At 45.2% G+C, this 14,888-nt stretch overlaps 1 protein-coding gene across 2 annotated transcripts; it reads right to left on the bottom strand.

Annotated features, from left to right (window-relative positions):
* Window positions 1-8,503: 8,503 nt before the first annotated feature.
* MYB33 (myb domain protein 33) lies at window positions 8,504-14,407 on the bottom strand. 2 transcript variants are annotated; one of them, XM_086237338.1, is made up of 5 exons: window positions 13,985-14,407; window positions 13,509-13,696; window positions 11,868-12,290; window positions 9,544-10,558; window positions 8,504-9,144 (listed from the first exon to the last, which is right to left on the bottom strand). In XM_086237338.1, exons 3-5 carry the CDS (start codon window positions 12,225-12,227, stop codon window positions 8,840-8,842), a joined length of 1,680 nt encoding a protein of 559 aa, XP_086093464.1. In that variant the 5' UTR covers window positions 12,228-12,290; window positions 13,509-13,696; window positions 13,985-14,407; the 3' UTR covers window positions 8,504-8,839. The 2 variants fall into 2 exon arrangements, with proteins under 2 accessions (XP_086093464.1, XP_086093465.1); XM_086237339.1 differs by having other exon boundaries at window positions 14,010-14,407.
* Window positions 14,408-14,888: the final 481 nt, after the last annotated feature.

Genomic DNA, 14,888 nt, shown 5'->3' with positions numbered 1-14,888 from the left:
CTTAAGGGGAGCAGGGAAGAGCATAGAATGGACCCCCCAATGCGAGCAGGCCTTTCAAGATCTGAAAAGGCACATGGGGGAACCTCCCATCTTATCCAAACCAGAGGAAGGTGAAGAACTTTTCCTCTACCTTTCTGTTTCAGACTCGGCTCTCAGCTCGGTCCTGGTGAGGGAGGTCGGCGGTGTACAACACCCCGTCTTCTACACGAGCCGAGCCCTCGCCGATGCCGAGACCAGGTATCCAAAATTCGAGAAGATGGCTCTCGCCCTGGTCAGCTCGGCTAGGAAACTGAGACCATACTTCCAGGCTCATTCTATCGTTGTCTTGACGGATCAGCCGCTCAGACAAATCCTAGCAAAACCTGAGACTTCAGGTCGGCTCATCAAGTGGTCAATCGAGCTCGGCGAGTTTGACATCATCTACCGTCCCAGGACGGCCATCAAAGGTCAGGCCATGTCAGACTTCATCTGCGAGTCGACCACCTCGATGGAGGATCCACCGCGCGCCGACGCTATGCCAGCATCAGCCGATCCGAACACAATCTGCGAACGCGACCAGGTTGATCTCATTACCTGGACCCTCTATGTGGACGGATCTTCCAACGCCATGGGAAGCGGGGCCGGGCTTGTTCTGATCTCTCCAGAACAAGTTGTGATGGAGTATGCTCTTCGTTTCAGATTTCAAGCATCCAACAATGAAGCAGAGTATGAGGCACTCATCGCCGGGCTCAGATTGGCAAAAGAGCTCGGCGCGATCAAACTAAACATCTTCAGCGACTCCCAGCTAATCGTCAATCAGATTTTGGGAGAGTATGAGACTCGAGAGCCTAGCATGACTGCTTACCTCGAGAAGACTCGTCTGCTACTTGGAAACTTCCACGAATACAGAATATCCCAAATCCCGAGGGCAGAGAACTGCAGGGCCGACGCCTTGGCGCGCCTGGCTTCGGCCACAGACACCGGATCCGCCAGGCATGTTCCAGTCGAAATCCTGGACAGACCTAGCACCGCCGAAACCGAGGCCACGGTTATGCAAACCGAGGCCGAGCCGAACTGGATGACGCCGATCATCACCTACTTGGTCTCCGGGATCCTCCCCCCAGAGAGGGATAAAGCACGTCTCATCAAAACGAGGTCGGCTCGGTTCAGCATGATCGATGGTCAGCTCTACAAGAGGAGTTTCTCCCTACCTTACTTGCGGTGTGTCACTCCCCAAGAAGGTCAGGATGTGCTGAGAGAAATCCACGAGGGGATATGCGGAAACCACTCGGGAGGAAGAACCCTCGCCTACAAGACGATCAGACAGGGTTACTTCTGGCCAACGCTGAACAAGGACGCAGATCATCTGTCTCGCGCTTGTATCAAGTGCCAGCAATTTGCCGCGGTTCCCCATCAACCTCCCCAATTGCTGACTTCCATATCCAGCCCCTGGCCGTTCGCGCAGTGGGGACTCGATCTGATCGGTCCTATGCCGAAAGCTAAAGGGCAAGTCACCATGGCGGTGGTAGCAGTCGACTACTTCACCAAATGGGCCGAGGCCGAGCCCCTGGCCACAACCACAGCCGAACGGATGGAGACCTTCGTCTGGAAGAACATCATTTGCCGGTTCGGCATGCCGCACACCATCATTGCGGACAATGGCAAGCAGTTCGACTGCAAGAAGTTCAGGAGTTTTTGTTCACGTCTGAACATCAACTTGCGCTTCACCGCGCCATACCATCCGCAGTCGAACGGACAGGTCGAGGCCATCAACAAGATCATCAAGAAAACCCTCAAGACTAAACTAGATAAGGCTAAGGGAAATTGGCCTGAACTCCTGCCAGAGGTACTTTGGTCCTACCGAACTTCCTATCGCAACTCCACGAAGGAAACTCCCTATGCGTTGGCGTTCGGAACTGACGCCGTCGTCCCGGTCGAAATGGGGACTCCTTCATTCCGGACCGGCACGTACAATCCCGAGACCAATGACGCCGGACTTCGGCTCGGCCTGGACATGATCGAGGAGAGACGAACCGACGCCGATCTCTGCCGAGCCGCCTACCAACAAAGGGTAGCCAAATATTACAATCAAAGGGTCAGACCCAGAAGCTTCGGATTGGGCAATCTCGTCATGAAAAAGAATCCCCTTGCTATCAAAGAGAGCTCATTCGATCCGAACTGGACCGGACCATATAGAATCACGGGCATAGTCAAGCCCGGCACTTACAACTTGGCCACTCTGGCTGGGAAGCCTCTCAAGCATAGCTGGAACGCTGAACACTTGAAGACTTATTACCAGTAAAAATGTAGTTAGGATCGGGGACTGTCCGACCTAACACCCATTCCAATCAATGAAAAGATGAACATTTTTTCTACTCATTTTTTTTTTTTCGAAGCAAACACTGGGGACTCTACTCCTATACACTTCTAACAAAGAGGAAAGATCTAAGTGTTTCCTTCGAAAAAATTGTACACCCATGTGCCGAGCCGAAGCGCCATTTCCGGCCCGATGCTCGGCATATTACAGACTCATCAGGTCTATAAACTCATGTGTCGAGCGGGCGCGCCATTTCCGGCCCGATGCTCGGCATGTTACAGACTCATCAGGTCTATAAACTCATGTGTCGAGCGGGCGCGCCATTTCCGGCCCGATGCTCGGCATATTACAGACTCATCAGGTCTATAAACTCATGTGTCGAGCGGGCGCGCCATTTCCGGCCCGATGCTCGGCATATTACAGACTCATCAGGTCTATAAACTCCCGTGCCGAACTAGCGCGCCACTTTCGGCCCAATGCTCGGCATGGTACAGACTTATCAGGTCTATAAAAATCCCTGTCTGAGCCGAAGCGACTTCCTACAGTCCTAACGTTCAACAGGATATTTCTAAAAGAAAAATATACACTCCAACCAAAACTTTCATCGTGCATGCCGAGCCGATCTGAAAGTAGGTTTGAATATTTTTCTCAAAAAACTGCATTCCTAAAATATCTCAATGGGTATGCCGAGCCCATCCTAAAATATTTTTACTTATCCTGGTTATGCTTATCAAGCTGATCCGAAGACAAGTTCTAATTTATCATCACCATTCATTTTCATTTTAATCGGCATGCCGAGCCGATCTCAAAATGTCTTTGTTCTTATTATGTTTTCACTTTTATCATTTTCTTTTCCATGTGTTATTAGTTTTGTCTTTTAGCTTAATTCCCGAAGCCGAACTGACAGCAACTTGTATCATAAAAAGAAATACTGATAAATAAGTAACATAAAACCAAATACAATCTGTTCCAAAATTAGTCAAACCCGAGCCACACCTCGGCTCGGGAAGAAATATAAAAACATAAACATTACAATTAAGCAAAATCAGCTATCATGCAGACCGCTCGGCAGGGCTCTCCTGGACCGGCTCGGTAGACTCCTCAGGCGTCTCCTCGCCAAGCTGCACCACCTCAACCCCGCCGATCTGCATCTCAGCGTTGGGATCGGATTCGGGGGCCGGGGGGATCGGGGTCGGCTCGTAAGCAGGCAGTGGAGGGTCTTCCGGAGTCGGCTCGGCTTCTGCGGGGACTTGGCGATCAAGAGGAGGAAGCTCATCCTGATGACTCCCCTGGGTATCTTCCCCCTCGTCATCGGACTCGCCGAGGAATGAGACATCCCAGTCCGGCCTCTTCGCTTTGATCGCCTCCAAGAGCTCCTGATACCCATCAAAGTGGGCATCAGCCAGTGCCTGGGCGCTTGGAAGCCCAGCTCGACGCCGAGACTCGGCCGCCCTTCGTTCAGCCTCATCAACATCCCGCTGGAGCTGGTCAGCAAGTTGCCCCAGGTCAGCCACCTTTTGCTCTGAAGAGGCAAGCTCCTTACTGAGCCGAGCGACCTCCTCCTCCTTCCCGGCCAGCCTGGACCGCAAACCCTCCGACCGTTCACGCTCGGCATCGACCGTCCGCTCGGCCTCGGCTAGCTTCTCTTTTAGCTCCAGGATTCGTGCCCGAAACCTCTCCAGTTTCGCCTCGGCATCGACGGCGGCTTTGGCAGCTTCGAACTGCCTCATGGCGAGCTGCAAGAAAAAGAGAGGCAAATTCGTTACTAATCCGAACCGAGCGAATGGACAAAGTCCGAAGTAAAAGAGACTTACCAACATGGCCTGGCGGGATGCGATCAGAGCCTGGTGGCTGAAGCCCGGCTCGCCATGATCGGCCCACAGCCCCTCCTGCGCCCTCGCGGTCATCACGCGCTTAAGGCCCGTGACGAACGGCTCGAGGCCGGGGTCTACCTCCACCGCCTTCAGGGGCGCCGAACCGGACGTCCCGACACCAGAACCGCCGGGCTCGGCCCGAGCCCTCTTCTCCACCGGGGCCTCGGCCTGGGAGGCCTTCCTCTTCTCTGCCTGCCGAACCGGTCTCGGCGCAGGAGATCTAGGCTGAGTTGCCGCTGGGGCAGGAGCCTGGACCGGCTCGGTAGGGGGCCGCCCCGCAGCTCTCCTTTGGACACTCTTCGCCGCCTTCCTCCTGAGCCGAGCCTCAAGATCTGCCGAATTCATACCTCTTTCCGCTCTCGGATTCCACCTGGGTACAAACCAGGAGATCCCACTTAACCTGATCTGAGTCGGTCCGAGCAGGAACTTGGTGGACAGGTATTCGGTCGGCGAATCTCTGATCACGGCGATCTGATCCTTCAGCTCGCCTCGGAGTTTATATTTGCCCCAGCTGACTGCAAGGATGAAACCAAAAGAAGTTAGCCACAAAATACACATACAATCACTACAAAATATATATAAATTGCCCTCGGATCAGCCCCAGTCTTCCGTTGCCCACCTGGGATCCTAAAAGCTCTCGGAACCCGAGCCGTGGTGGGTCTGCTCGGATCGGAGAATTCCCAATCCCCGGAGACGAAGAAATATCTCCTCTTCCAGGTCTTCTGAGAGGAGGGGTTGCCCGAGAACAACGGCCCCGAGTAGGCCTGCAGGTTGTAGAAGCCGAGCTCAGTGTTCTTCGACCTCAGCGCGTAAGAGCAGAACAGGACATCCTTGTGTGGCACACACTTGTGCACTTTGTGCCACAAGATGTGCATGGACAGGATGATCCTGTACACGTTCGGGTTCAACTGGTGTGGCGCCGCGCCGATCGTCGCAAGCCAGTCCTGCAGGAAGGTGTGCAGGGGAAGCCGAACCCCATTCTCAAACATCTCCGGGTACATGGTCACCCATCCTATCGGGGGTCGGCTCGGCTTCTCCCCCTCGCTCGGCAACCTCATCAGCACGGAGTCGGGGACTGAGTATCTATTCCTCAAATCCCTGAGATGGTACTCGGTCATCTCATTGGGGATCTGATCGGCCTTCCACGCCAGTTCCTCGTAGAAGTCCGGGTCGATCGGATTCCCCGTCACCCCCTGAGCCGAGGTCGACGCCTCGTGACCCCTATCCCTTCCATCCGAGCCTGAAGTAAGAGTGCTCGGGATAGTGGCGATCGGCTCGACGTCGAGAGGTTCTTCATCACCTCCTTCGGCCGTGCCTTGTTCCCAGTCGGAACTCAATATCTCGGGGTTTTCCTGATCCCCTCGGGCTCGGCGCTCTCCACCCGGATTGCGATTCAATGCCGAGCCGGCCTCGTCCAACTCTTCGGACAACCCGTCCCAACTCGCCTCACCCGCAGGTGGGCTTCGGCTCGGCTCGGCCTCACCCGCAGATGGGCTTCGGCTCACCTCAGCCTCACTATCTCCCTCGAAGGCTTCCCCAGAGCCGAGCCGACCACTTGAATCAGTCTCGGACATTACAAACACCTTCTCACCTTTCTCTCTCTTGCTTTTTGAATCAAAAAGTTCTTTTTCTCAAGAACACCAAGAACACACCCAGAAAAACCCGAAAAACACAAAAACTCAAGAATGGACAGAATCACTTACTGGTTTTTGTCCGGCCAATCCCTCCACCCCTCACACACTCGGAATGGCTTCGTCTATGATTACGCTTGCCCGAAACCGTGACCGAACTGCTGCACTAACGACGGAGGTAGGAGGAAATTCACGGCGGAGGAGGGAAGAGTTTGCAGAGAGAGAGTGGGAGTTTCTGAAAAAGTTGGAAAGTGAGAGGGAAGAGAGAGAAAGGCATGATTTATACCCCCATGCAAACCGATCTCAGCCCTTCATTTCTGGCGCTTCAAATGCCAGATCTTGACACCTGTCAAGCATTCAAAAAATACCCATAATGAGGTGACCCTTACGTTCCCCCATGCAGAAATCAAACGTCCCTTCACCTGTCCCAGAGATTTTCTGACCAATCACAAGTCGTCATGTGCTCGGATCTTCGGGAACATGGGCTTGTAGGGTTCGGCTCGGACCAAGCGAACACGCCATCCTTGGGATTACACTTCAACTTCCAATCCACCACTGCCCGCTCGGATCGGAAGCTGGGGGACTCCTGTTTGTGGGAAAACCCACATCGACCCGAACAGCCAATCACAGCTCGACACGTGGCTGGTCAAACATCCACCTCGGAGTTGATTCTCAGTGGTCAAACTTTGACTTCCACGTCATCACTGATCAGCACTTCCTCTACCAGCTCAGACCGGATCTCCACACCGCCCCTCCTTGTTCGGTCCGAGCCGAACCGATGATCTTCCTTGGGATCGAGTGTCCATCTTCCCACGATCATCCCGGCTCGGCTCGGCTCGGCACACGAGATGGCTTCCTTCCGAGTTCTGGCGTCGACCAGTTAGGGCTCGGAAAGACTCCAATCTATGGACCGGCTCGGCTTGGAGTCCCATGCCCGATCCGACCACATATGGACTTCGTGTCTTCGCATGGGAACATATGTTCGTATCGGCTCGGCTCGGCTCTCCGCCGCCATTCCCAGGAAGATCACGCTGGGACGAACCGCCACACTTAAATGCACCTGACACATTCTTCTGACAGATAGAATATCAGGCCTGCATTCATGAATGTTGGAGCAGTCTACCTGAACCTTCCAACCTTGCATTTAATGGAGCATTCAATGCAGCATTCAATGCTGAGGAAGCAAGCAGCTGAGCATGCAACTAGGTCTAACCAGGTGCGTGGGTCTCTGGCAACCATTCATTCACAGGCAGGTAACTTAATCATTAAGTCTTCCTTTGCCTATATAAGACACCACATATGCACAAAATGAAGCACCTAGCAATCCACCAATATACACGCAAAAACACTTGCATTCCCTTCTACAAAAAAAGCCTACCCAACTTGCTGAGAATAACCCAGAACATTTGCCTTGTTCTTCCCATTCTCCCAAGTTCTTCCTTTGTTCTTCCTCACCCACCATCAAACATCATCACTGATTTCATCATCGGAGTGTGTTTGGCTGGTACCACACCGGTCCATCTCCTTTGATCTTGTTTTGTCTACAGGAAGATCTCAACCAGCATCCACTTCATCATCCAACAAAGCACCTGATCAGCCAGGTCAACTTATCTAAGTTGTTGCATCTACCTTACGAGAATTTGCATCAACAGATCATTTGCCCACGATCATGACCACCTAAAAGAGGAGTCCCAAGTGAGGGAAGTGTTGAGGGTTAATCTCGCATTGGATGAGTTAAGCTTCTAATATGGCAATATATACTCATTTAAGTCTCTCCACCTAATAGTTTAAACTTTTAGGATGTAGAGAAATTGGTGCTTTCAACCCAAAATTAATTGGGAATTGTTAGAGAGACCTAGGACATTATATACTGAAGATAAGGCTTCATATTCCCAAGGTGGTTAGGAAATCTCTCAAGGCCAAAGAGGTTTGGGATATCACGGTGTTTGAGTGAAATGATGAGCTTTATTCCTCAGAGGCCCCTGTTAGGTGGTTGATAATGTTGATGAGTTCATAGCAGCACATACACCAGATAGAACTGCTCTACGTGCCTGATATCAAAGCTCAATGGGAACGCCAACCAGCTCGGTGGTTCACGTTGAACACCGACGGTGCTGCTGGGGAGGAAGGAAGTCTTGGAGGAGTTGGGCAGTTGCAAGAAATGAGAAGGGTATGAGAGGAACTTCCAAACAGTTTAGTGGTTCTTTTGGTCTGGCTGTAAGCAATTGGCTTGAATTCCATGGGGGAGTATTTATGTTGCTCATCTCGTGCCAGTATCGGCCCTGTTTAGCCCCATTGTAATCTCGTTGCACATGCTATTGCTAAATGTGTTCTATCACCATGTTCTGATTTTATCGTCGTGCACACTTGTTATTCGTCGACTCAAAAGTTTCATATGAACACGAGATTCAGTAAGGGGATTCTTCTCTAAACACATGCTCTGCAGAATCCATCATTATTTGACTGAACTTCTGAAAGATGTTGCTAAATCTACATCTAAGAAGCAGTATATGAGTACTAGAGAGTAGGAAAACATATATTCTACCTTGAATATTTAAAACAGGAAATCTGCAGTTCCATTTTGAATAGAAATTCTAGAGAAAATCGACATGAATGGATACATATCAAAACACAGATACAGATTTAACATATTTTCCCAAATAGGGGAAGAATACTAAGATAGGAGCTGGGGCAGACAAATGTAAAAATTTAAAACCACCAACCAACCAAATTCCATTGCATCTGATCGAATGTTCCAAGTTTGAAATGCATAGTTATTCTACAATCATAGCAAAAGCCTCCATGAAATTGTATACCTCATATGGTTCTGTTTAGGCATACATGCATTGCACTGTTTGGAAAATAAAACCAAGTGAAAACCACAAACAAAAAACAACCATGACTCATGCTTAACAGACCACAAGCTGACCGTTCTCTGACCAGGACGCACCTAGGACTCACTTCCCACAGTTAACAAATCATCAACATGAATTAGGTGACAAAAGTTCTCAAGTTCATACAATGGACAGAGCAGTTTCTCAAGGAAGATCGGACATTTGACAGACAGCAGGCATGTTGTTCCACGGACAAGCACCGAGACCCCATCCTTGATTTGATGTAAAAGTTCCAGAAGCCATGTGTTTGTAGTCAGTGGCCAAATCCTCACCGAGAAGTGTGGCAATAGTATCAGTCGTGATGGATTGGTCTTTAAACCCAATACTCTGCTCAATCCAATCTGAAGCAAGTAAAGCATCAGGACGAGTATAATCCCACTGATCAGTGGTTTCTTTTTCTTTATCTGGTGTCCAAGCTTGGTCAACTGGCTCTGGTTTCACATTGCATCCTGGAAGAACAATCAAAAGCAACATAAGTCATAATAAGAGACAGCAAAGGATTTATCCTGCACATTAGAATAGGAGTTGAAACTTAATATTCAGAGGGAAAAAAAAAAAAAAAGGAATTTATTCTCACCATGAGAAATGTGATCATATTACAAACGGAGAAAAGAGAAGTGTTTGCTATCGTTCGTTAATAATTTGAAATGTTTCGAAGAAATTTGAAGGGATGAAAAGTATTTTAAAATGAGTAATACAAAATGGGAGTAATAGAAGATATATACGGGTCTGAACTGCTAACATAAAAATTGTTGCTATATTAAGAATATCCAGAATAATTCAAGAATCTCTTTTCAATGTTTATCATCAACCTCATTTGTCTCCAGGTCACAGATTAAGATACTCACCGGTAAAGGTCTCGGCAGGATGTGGTTCATCCAATGAACTCCCACTGGCACTGATAGGTGTACACTCACTGAACAGGGAAGTAGCAGAGTGACCCAATGGAGAAATCGGATCACCATATTCTTCCCAATCTTTCTGGCAAATGTTCAAAGTGGAACTGTCAGCCACATCCTCAGGAGTAACACTAGATGAATTTGAACTCTTTTCAGATGAATGATTCTTCGCACTATTGAGAGTCTTTGCCTGGTGGAGTAAAGCATCTAGCAAGCCACTGTTATGTGGAGAAGCACAATCTGACTCAAATGCTCCAACTGGCGGGGGAGACTGGATAAAAGCATCAACTGATTCAAGTAAGGGTGGCGGAGGAGAAATGCTCCAGTTGCCTAAATCAGTTTCTGGATATTGGAGTGAAGGGAGCTCCAGCTTCACAGCCCCAGAAGTGGGCTTAGAAGCCGAAGAATTGCCATTTGAAAGGGAATGGCTACCCTGAATTACACCAAAAGACAGTGGACTCTTAATGGTAGGATCAGGATCATGAGGAAAAGACAACCCAAATGATCGAGCAACTTTATCACAAGTATCATTTTGAAATTGGTCAAACTGGGGGAAACTTTTAAAACTACCACCAGAAGTAGGGAATAAAGCTGTTGATTCTCGAAGACGCTTTTGGCGGTGCATTGTTGGTGGCATGAAACCACAGTATGGAGAAGAACCAAGGCCTTTAATCAGCATGCTACTTGCAGCGATATCAGGAAGTTCAGGAACATAAGGTAAGACACAACCGTTTCCTTTTAAACCGTCAAACTCAACATCAGGTATCTCATAACTGTTAGTTTGCAGAGAATCATGATGCACTCTGTCCATACCATTAATTCCACCACTGGACTGACCTTGTTGACTCTCCTGCAATGCTTGCAAACACACCTCGGGAGGATAAAGTGGTAAGCCAGCCCGCTGACGTCGCTTAATTCTGGTATTCCAGTAGTTCTTTATCTCATTATCCGTACGGCCAGGTAACTAAGAAGAGAAAATGAGACTGTTAATCATCCCAAAACAATGGTAGACACTTTGAGAAGAAAAATCAAGATTCTAATCATGCTGACAATAATTCATATTTTATTTTATTTATAAATTTCAGACTAGAGGGAAGGAACGAAAAAAGAAACAATGTACGGAGCCATTATATAAAATCATTAAAAGTTACTAATAGCTTTGGAAGAAATTTTAAGTGAGAGATGTGTGAATATGGTGAATATGCTACAAAATGTATTATGCACAACAGTGAACTTTAGCTTGTCATAATAATTTCCAAAAATATATACACTTCAATAATGTCCATTTTACGAGTTTACACATTGCCATATATTATTGTCAAATTCGTAAAACATGTAGGTGATAGAAAACCAGAACAAACTTTAGCACTTTAAGACACACATGTTTTTACTTTACATATATACGAATACCACATAGACTACCTAAAGGTAGGGAAATGCTTAACATAACCCTGAAAATCTTGTTTGATTTGTCTCATGCTCAAACCCACACAATAAAATCTGAAAGATCCCACAACCAAGTTCTCATTCACTTCTATCTGAGAAGTTGTCAAGAAACAAAAGCTACAGCATTTCTGTAAGGTTTTACCCAAATGAGAAGCTATGTCAATTAAAATCTCTATGACACTAGGGCATTTTAATGTTGGGATCTCTACAGGCTTTAGAACTGAGGGAAATGTAATCTTTCCAAACACTGTGTACTGCTGTTTTTTATGATTTTATTTTTTAGATCTTAAATAGATAAGACGCCAAGGGCCTTATTTGTGCTAGTGGAAGTGCTTCAATCTGCTAGTTTTAATTTCTTTTTTTTTCTAGAAGCTCAGCAGATACAATGACAAGTAATTGAGAAGTTTGGGGAAAAATAAGGGACAACTTGAGAAACTGCCAATATTTGTTTCATGCAAAAAATAAATGCTATTACAGAAAATTGCAAATCACAGTTAAAACTTTGAGAACAAATCCCAAAGAATACTAATGAGCTTCTCCATTATTTCTCTTTTCTTTTTTTCCTTTTTTGCTTTTTGTTTTTGTCTTTGTTTTTTTTTATGAGAAACACAGATTTTATTAGAATAATAATAAAATTACAAGCATAGAATACTTTTTTAATGAAACACAGAATATTTCCCTCTTATACCTAAGAGCCCCCATATTAATGTAGCAAGCTCTTCCTATGTTATATGTCTGAATCTATTATCAAATATGAGGCAGAAGACAAGGAACCAGAGCTTGGTATGAACCAGATCTAGACAAAGATACATGAATTATGTACTTACATGTGCGGCCATGCGTGCCCATTTGTTTCCCATCTTGGCATGGAGTTCAACAATCAAGCGTTCTTCTTCAGGAGTAAATGCCCCTTTCTTCAGGTTCGGTCGTAGGTGATTTGCCCATCGCAGCCGGCAGCTTTTGCCACAACGGAACAGGCCTGAGTGCTTCTGAACGGCATTCCAGTTTCCCTCTCCATGCTTCTTAACATACTCCACCAAAATTGCATCTTCAGCCGATGTCCATGGCCCTTTCTTTAGAGCAACACCACCATTTCCACTTCCCCCGTTACTCTCATCAATGAAGGGTGACTCGATCTGATCTTTGCACAGCACTCCATCTTCACTCTCATTCGTTGTCCGACTCATCTCTCAACTTTCTATGAAATCCCCTACCAAGACCCAAGACCATGCAAAGAGTAGGTTGACAACCTGGAATAAATAGGGAGAGGAAAAGTAAATAAATAATATGAGCAGAACCGTAGCGCTTTTAATCATCCACTTGTTATACATGCACTGCACCTCGGCACACTAATTATATATTTATGGAGCACAAAAAACAACAAACAAATTGCCAGTGCTTCACAAGAAAAATCACTCCATATCATAAATACAAACGACACAAGACTCCAAACGTGCACACGGATAATTGAATCCATCAACAGAGAAAATATTAAGGAAAATTATAAAAGCAATTCCGGAGATGGAACATAGATAAAAGGGTAAAGATGGCAAAAAAGTACTAACTGATACACATAGTCAATATTCAACAACAATTAGTGGCAAACAAATTGCCAGTGCTTCACACAAAAATCACTCCATATGATAAATACAAACGACACAAGACTCCAAACGCGCACAAGGATATTTGAATCCATCAACAGAAAGAAAATATAAAGGAAAATTATAAAAGCAAGCAATTCCGGAGATGGAACATAGATAAAGGGGTAAAGATGGCATAAAAGGACTAACTTATGCACAGTCATTATTCAACAACAATTAGTGGCGAACAAATTGCCAGTGCTTCACACAAAAAATCACTTCATATCATAAATACAAACAACAAAAGCCTCCAAGCGCACACAAGGATAATTAAATCCATAAAGAGAAAGAAAATAATAAGGAAAATTATAAAAGCAGTTCCGGAGATGGAATATGGATAAAGTGGTAAAGATGGCATAAACTTACATACTTATGCACATAGTCATTATTCAACAACAATTATAAGTTATTAGCACTCAGATGCAAATTAATGATATGTTCTAAAATGTAATAAAGTGCAGATCTTCAAAACCCACAAAAGGATAAGCAGTGAGTAATATTCCAATGTCGAATTAAATCGTTTTTACCCCACTCAGAAGCAAATAAACCAAGGAAGAGGGTCATTATAATCTGATACAAAGACAAACCCACATCCAAAATCATAAAATGTGATTAAACTCGTGACCATACAGAATGCACTGCAGGGGTTACATCCAAGTCTATAATGTATATGGCAAGGTAGCCACGACCACGGTTTATTACAACATACACAACAAAGATTGAAACTCTCAGCTGAAGTAATTCAAATTTATAATAATAAATTTGCATACCCGGAGAATTTTAAATAAATGATAAATTAATAAAACCAATGAAGGAGTAGTGAAATACCTGAATCAGAGGAAGATGGAGCGGATGCAAAAATCCAAAGATTGAAGCTGCGAATCAAAAAAAGATAGGCCCTTTTGCGCGCAATAAAAAATTTCCAAAATTGGAAACTGAAATTGAAATCAAAATCGGAAGCTCAAGCGTAGCGACGAAATGAGCTAAGAGCTGAGCAAATAGTAATAATGGAACACCTGAAAACGACAAAACAGAAATTCAAAAAAACTCAGATAAAATAATATATATGGCATTTAAAGCACTCACTTATGCCCAATTGTATAAGAAACCAGCTCAGAAAGTGAAATTCACGCATAACCAAAGCCTAATTTTCGCGAATGGAATCAAATTCAATTTTTCATTTCTGATTTTATAGATCCGGAAAAAGAAACAAAAATAGAAACCCTAGCTCAAGAAAAACGAAAACGGGGATTGGAAATTGGAGAAGAAGAAGAAGAAGAAGAAGAAGAAGAAGAAATCAAAACCATGGAGGGCAAGCACGGTCCTAACCGCAATTTCTGAAATAGGAGGGAGACGATCCGAGCGTAGAGAGAGCAATTTCTGAACTGAGATTGCGATTCAAACACACACACACACACTCAGTGCCACACACACACACACAAATACAGAGAGAGAAATGAAAAAAATTGAAGAAATGAGAATTAGAAGAATTGGGGATTTGAGAAGCGAAATGGCAGCAGCCGAGCGAAGTTAGGCTGAGATAAAGGAGGTGACTGTGGACTCCCTACCACCTCACTCTCTCTCTCTCAAACTCCCTCTCTTTCTTTCTCCTTTTCTTTTCTTTTCTTTTTCTATTTTTTCTTTCTATTCTCAATTATTCATTTTTGTATAATTATTATATTTTTGTTTGGTTGATCGATGGATTGATTAATTGATTAATCCACCATTTCTGCTAAGGGTGAGCAATTTTGAGTTGGGACTCATATCCATTATATGAATCAAGACTACTCTTCCAAATGAGAGCTTAATGTGAACCCTTTTTCTTGGTTTGTATATTTTTCTTTTTTCTTTTCCATTTTTCTTATAACCCTATTTCTTTAACCTTCGTTGATATTAAAAAGAACTTGATAGATGAAGTTTTGAATATTACGTTTTACGTTTTGTAATAAAGTCACACATAATTTAGTTGCTTTTGCTTTGAATTGTGAAAGGGCATGGCTACTTAAATTTTACCAATTAATTTTTTTCTGTAGCTCTTATTATTGTATCAGAAAAATCAATTAACTCACTTTACAAGTGTTTTCATCTAAAGATGTTTTGCAAATAAAAGAAGATAATTTTGAAGCTCCAAAAATAACTTCTTAACACTTCTTTATATACTAACATATAAAAGTGCCGTGAGCCTTAATCTAATTCAATATTTTCTTA

Source organism: Dryas octopetala, chromosome 3 (assembly GCF_963921425.1).
Source record: "Dryas octopetala chromosome 3, drDryOcto1.1, whole genome shotgun sequence".
NCBI lineage: Eukaryota > Viridiplantae > Streptophyta > Magnoliopsida > Rosales > Rosaceae > Dryas > Dryas octopetala.
The sequence above is the reverse complement of the archived record's forward strand: the minus strand, read 5'-3'. Positions and strand labels throughout refer to the sequence as shown.

Excerpts from the sequence above, each read along its gene's own strand:
- MYB33 (XM_086237338.1), bottom strand. The coding sequence starts at position 12,227 with ATGAGTCGGACAACGAATGAGAGTGAAGATGGAGTGCTGTGCAAAGAT. Across the intron at positions 10,559-11,867 it reads GGGCACGCATGGCCGCACAT|TTACCTGGCCGTACGGATAA; the intron begins GTAAGTACATAA and ends TTCTCTTCTTAG. Across the intron at positions 9,145-9,543 it reads TCCTGCCGAGACCTTTACCG|GATGCAATGTGAAACCAGAG; the intron begins GTGAGTATCTTA and ends TTGTTCTTCCAG.